The sequence below is a fragment of the Mesitornis unicolor genome, unplaced genomic scaffold, assembly GCF_000695765.1.
Source record: "Mesitornis unicolor isolate BGI_N332 unplaced genomic scaffold, ASM69576v1 scaffold19595, whole genome shotgun sequence".
Taxonomy (NCBI): Eukaryota; Metazoa; Chordata; class Aves; order Mesitornithiformes; family Mesitornithidae; genus Mesitornis; species Mesitornis unicolor.
The window spans coordinates 47,883-53,882 of NW_010186454.1; the positions used below are offsets into that span (position 1 = coordinate 47,883).

The 6,000-nt window shown below is 39.2% G+C and overlaps 1 protein-coding gene across 1 annotated transcript in view; it reads right to left on the reverse strand.

Annotated features, from left to right (window-relative positions):
- LOC104541179 (ankyrin repeat and fibronectin type-III domain-containing protein 1-like) overlaps positions 1 to 6,000 on the reverse strand; it is a 59,091-nt gene that overhangs the window by 19,427 nt on the left and 33,664 nt on the right. The window contains 2 exon segments of the mRNA XM_010185162.1: positions 1,497 to 1,587; positions 2,854 to 2,951. Coding sequence (XP_010183464.1) covers positions 1,497 to 1,587; positions 2,854 to 2,951 — 189 coding nt within the window.

The following is a 6,000-nucleotide window of genomic DNA, read 5'->3' on the forward strand; positions in this document are numbered from 1 at the left end:
TATACAGATCTAGTTTCTAGCGCAAGCTTGGAGTCAAGCATTCCTTCCAATGGGCTCACTATGCCAGGGATATAAATATGTATTTGCTGCCATTTAGTATAGCAGCTAGAGTAAGCCCCATGAAAGGGTGGAAAGAGAAGACATTTGCTATCCCAATAGCCTGTGGGCAGTTGTAACAGCTGCAGAGTGGTTATCCGTGCATCCAGTGGCAAGCGTTCACTGCTACATAGATGCATCTCCACGGATATCACTAACCTTTGAGGCTCTGGGATTGGAATAGATCAGGATTAAGCCCTGAAGCTTTCATTTCCCTTGCATATTCTTGTGGCTGCCATTACAGACAACTTTGTAGAGTATTAATGTATTCACATTTAATTTTTAGCTTAGGGCCATATTTTGTTATGCAAGACTGGTATAATTTCAGGTTGCTGCCTTCTTGCCAAGCACAAATCTGCTAGTTTTCAAAACCAGTGGTGAAGGCAGTCACTTGGGTAAAGATGTTCTGCCCCCAGTAACTGCAGTGGTAAATAGCATCTTGTCTCTCAAGTTAAAATTCTGATCTTAGTATTAAATAACGGAAGAATTTACAATTAGGGTTTGATGCTTCTCTATTTTGAAGCAAAATAGGACAACAGTACTGCAAGAGCCTCATTTATCCAATCCTCTCCATTACAACTACTGAGAGCAGGTAGAGCTTGCTTTATTTTCTCACATTAGCATGCAAGGTTATTAAGCTGTTACATTAGCCTAATAAAAACAAGTGCTAATGCAATAAAATGAAAAGTTCCATTTTACTGCATTAATCAATGAAGCTGTAATATGCTGAGGTAGTTTGGCAGTGAACATCAAGTCTGGAAAAGCAACTAACAATACAGTGTGATTATAATAGATTAAGGATTACAAATGAAAAATCATAGTCCTAATGGAGTCTGAGCAAACCTGTTACGTGTTTGAAAAGGAAGAAAGGCTTTGGAACATGTCTGGAACATTTTAATGCTTATGATGCTATCAACATGCATGTCCACACCAGAGTTTTTTACATACAGGATGCTGTAAGAATGGTCCAGTGATCTACAATGCTACAAGGCAGAATGCAAAATTATGTATGATACATGTAAGTGTTTTGGTTCTAGCAGTTCAGATTCGGGTTTTGATCCAATCATGTACTGATAAATGAGCAGAACTCTATTAAGAGAAATGAAGGTCAAAATATTTCACATTTTTCTTAAGTGTTAGTGACTAGGTAACAATGTTCTGTTAAAGGACTGGAGAAGAACAAAAGATAAGATGAATAAATATACATATATGATTATTTTGCCTATTTTTTGGGCGTGGAAGGAGATTGATTGATTGATTGATTGATTGATTTCACTCCTAGATGACATGACCATTAAATAATGAACTCCAGAATATTTGTCTTTTTCTGTTCTTTGGAGAGGGAGAAATTCTTACAAAGCAACATCACTAATCAAACTAGGAGAGCAAACTCAACCTACTTGAAGGAGAAGCATATGCAGGAGTAGATTTGCGTGGAGGTCCCCATCCTCTCATGTTATATGCTGAAACACGTACATAATACGTCTGGCCCTGCAAATGAAACAACTGGAATCAAACCTATCACTTGACTCAAAATCTTGGCTGCAATAACTGGAAAGCAAACCTTTCCAAAGATGTCTTCTTTGGAAAACTTAAACAGCTTTCAGTGGCATCAACTGGTGCAGCATGACAGACTGAAACAGTACAGAGATTTCAGGAAAGGTGATCTGCTGAGGGTTAACACAACACACCAGTTCCTACTGACAAACTGCAGTCTCTTCTACCAAAGCCAAACCCTGGGAACTCTTACAATCAGACTTCAGGAATAGGGACTCCCCTTTTTCCTGTTGTATTTAACAGAGTCTCTCTACCAGCACAGCAATGGAAGAAGCTTCATTTAGCTGCCACTGACTGTCACTCTATTTTGTTGTTAGAAAATGAGAAACAGTGTAAATTCATATGGTGGCTCAGGTCCCTGGAAGACAGCGTGGTTCAAATCTAATTAAAAACCAATAGTTTTTCTATTCTATGTATTCAGTTTTATATTGTGCCCATTGCTTACTCTTTAATGTTAATTCCCTCATTTTGAGAGCCCATGTTTTGGGGCACTGGCCAACAGTCACATGCATGCCTCCCCTGTGGTAACTTTGTAGGCCTGACTCAGTGTGCAGTGAATTCAGTGGAAAGGCCCCAGCTCAGTGGATGCTGGATTGGGCCCCTCTGATGATGTTTCCAGTGGAAAAAGTTGCATTTTGAGCAAGCTTTATTTTCATCAAGTATTTCCTTGCACAAATGGTTCTGAATACCCTGTACGAAAAGACTTTCAGACACAAGGTCAGAATTATTCTGCTTAAGAATCCATATGAACATTCATCAGTTTTCTCCATCTCTGTCCCAGTTCTTGTCAGTGTAAAACATTTCTATAAAAACAAATAACAAAAGTGAAAATGATTGCCATCAACGCGTGTGTTCCTGGAAGAAGCAGAAGAGAACGAACTGTTATTTTAGCTATTTGTTGTCAGTCAGGACTAGATCTTTCACGAGCCTTTGATCTGCAGTAAGATTATCCTGTGATCCAGAAAATAGCAGCTTTCATCCCAGCCTTTTCTGAGCTCCCCTAAGCATCACAACTTATAAAACAGTTCATGCTATCTCTTTATGGATACCAGATATATTATGCTTAATGACTGGAACGTGTTGCTAGAAGAAGGGCACGCTACAGATATTACCAACAGGCATGGATGCAAATTATCGGTGTCTTTGTAGCACTGGGGCGGCAGGGGGCATCCAGATCTAAACGAGTCATTTGGCACTTACTGTTCTGAGACCCGTGATGGTGCACCTCAAAGACTGAAGATTATCCATAATTATTTCACCAACCAAAGGAGAAAAGTCTTCTGAAGAGCTCCATTCCACTAGGAAACAAATAGCAGGAGAAAATCAAATCAGATACCAGGCCAAGCAAAGAAGCCAAAGTACTTGAATCACTCACAGGTTAACTTTTCTTCTAGCAGTTTCCCATTCCATGTGGATACTAAAAGTCATGTTTAACAATGATGTTTAGCAAAACTTCACACAATAATTAAATTATATCTGTGTATAAGAGAGAAAAACAAAATGTTGCTCAAAAGCTTTTCAGGAAAGAATGCTTAAAAATACACAATACAAATTACATTCAGTCAACATTTGCCCTCATTTAAACAATTTCCTTTTAAAGAAAGAGAAGTAGTGGAAAAGAGTAGGTAGAGGATTTGGACCTGCTAATGCCATTTGGCAGTTTATACATCCAAACCAACAAAAAGCACTGCTTTTCAATTGGATCTGCATAGGTAGGCATGGGCAGAGAGTTCTTTTGCCTCTGCGGGTCCACAAACTCTCATCACCTACCCCTGGCTAATTTGTATAGAGATACCCTCCTTGGACTAGATCTGACACTCAGTGGAGTCTTCATTGGTTTCAGTGGATTCTGGCTGTCTTGTCCAAGCCTGATTCTGCTGTGGCCACTGAAATTACAGAGCTCCACAAGAACCTATTAAGTTGCATCCACTTTCAAAGTGAATTAAGTGGCACTGGGCTGACACGTCCCTCCCATCCTGTCCTGAACCCCAAATTACAGCAGGTACCGTCACCAAAGAACTCCCATCAGCTTGTACAGATGACTCATATTCTGGTTTAAGGGGTTATGAATTCAGCAGTCCTGCTGTTAGTACTCTTCCTCCATACTTCTAGAAATGAATGTGCATGTAATATAATATCAAACAGACCATGAGAAACTACTAGATTATTTTAAAATTATTCTACTGTAGACATGGGAAAATCCCGTCAATTTTCTGGATATACACCAAACTAGAGAATTCAACCCAAAGGTTTCCCTTTAAGATTCACAAAATAGTTTATAGATACTTTATTTGCATATTTATTAGTATTGGACTCAATAATTTAGAACAGATCAGAGGGTATAGGTATTTTAATTTCAGCACGTGGAATTTTAATCTTCTGGCTGTGTCATACTGGTATTTTCATGTTAAAAGAAAAAGGCTTTACTGAGTCTTTTGCTCAGCATATACAACATTTAACTGCCAGCACATTTTTTTAAATAGCCAAGTATCAATAGCAAAACTCAGTTTTCCTTTCTGCCCTAATTGCTCCTTGTCTGTGATTGCAGTTTGTGACTTCACAGCAGGTTCTGCCACATTTTTGTATTTGCTGCAATGAAAAGGACATTGGTTATGTCTTTGAAATTTTTCAGTGCATATTTCTCTAGTTTTCCGTGGGTTTTAAATACCTAATTACTGTCACCTTTAGTGGAAGCTAGCTCTGTACATTAATATGAAAATGTAGAGACTGTTACGGTACTGTATTGTAGGTTTTGGTTGATAACTTAATTGTAGGAATGCTTATATGTACCATTGAACTTGATGGCCTGTCAGAGTTTCCATTGGAAACCATGATTTTCAGGGTATAACTCCACTGTATTAAATCATTGTATACATGCTGCTGCAAACTTAGACATGTTGTCTGTTTTCCAGAAGGATAAATTGGAGATACTCTGTTCAAACTGCTGAGTATGTTATCAGCAGGTGTGCAGTCACTTCAGGTACCATTTTTCTTTGCAAGAGAGTGTTGCTCGAGACAGATTCTGCCAACAAATCCTGTCTTCATTGAAATCCCCAGGCACGACTGACTGCGCTTCTCAGCATGAGGGGCAGTGACAAGGTTGTGCTTTAGGCAGCACAAAACAAAAGTCAAGGGTGAAATAAGCAGCTTTAAGCTCCTTTTGAGCTTCCCATATTTTTAGCTGTTTTATGGACCAGGGAGTGCCCAAACACAAGCTGGTAGTCCAAGAGGCAGGTTTAAATTTGGGTATCTCACACAAATAAAAATTGCAGCCCTATTCTTGATGTGGGTCTCCTTCTCAACTCTTCCTCTTGTCTTCTGGCATTCAGAAAAGCACTCCTAATATTTAGAGATTCTAACATACTGCTCAAAGAGGAATTAACCGCCTTAATCTGAACAGGATTGCAATTCTACAGCTTTGCAAGTGTGTGTACAGAAGGAACAACATAATACTGGTATTATGACTAGCAACAGCATGGCAGTTTGTTCTCAGAAGTAATCAAGGACCACTGAGTTCAGAGAAAGAAGCTGAGTTACCAAGGGGAGAAAAGGCTGACATTGCCTTTAAAGCCATCTCAGGAACAGCTGAGGAAGTGGGTTTTGAAATAATAAATCACAGCTTTGCTTTCATGTTCTGGGGCAAACTGCTGCCCCAACTCTTGTTGTTAGTGAAACCCCACGTGCAGGGCAAATGCCCTCACTCACCCGCTGGTGACACCGTGATCTCCCAGTCCCTCGAAGGACAGCTGCTCGCTAGGGAGAGCAGCCGAGTCCTTTCATGAGGTGCTGAGGAGAGCTGGGTACTCCCCTCACCCCCTCAACTGGCCACATCTTCACTGGATGCTCAGCTGAGGCTGTACACCCAAGTAATGCCAGCATTTTGCATTTATCTTTTTAGCTTACCCTGTGGTGGCAGTGATGAAATTAAAAACACAGGAATATGATACTAGCTTGTGGATCAGGTTATAGTTATCATTATGATTGAGAACCCTTCTTTTAAAGGATATGTGCCTAACAAGATGGTGTATACAAAGTTACTCAAAATTCAATTTTAAAATATATCTATATATTGTAAAGCCTCACATTTGGAAAAAAACCCTGCCCTCCAGTTTCAATAAAAATTTCCATAACTGAAAAATAAATATTTTTAACAGCTGTGCTGGAATAGTGCCTTCTTTTTCAAAATACTACTGAAAACATATTAACAGGATACACTGGATATACAGGATACACTGAAGCATTGCTATTTTTGACAGAATGTCATTCTCTGACTCATATCTGTCATAAAGAAATTCGTAACACATTCTTGATTTTTTTTGCTTACTTTTGATTTTAACAAACTCTTTC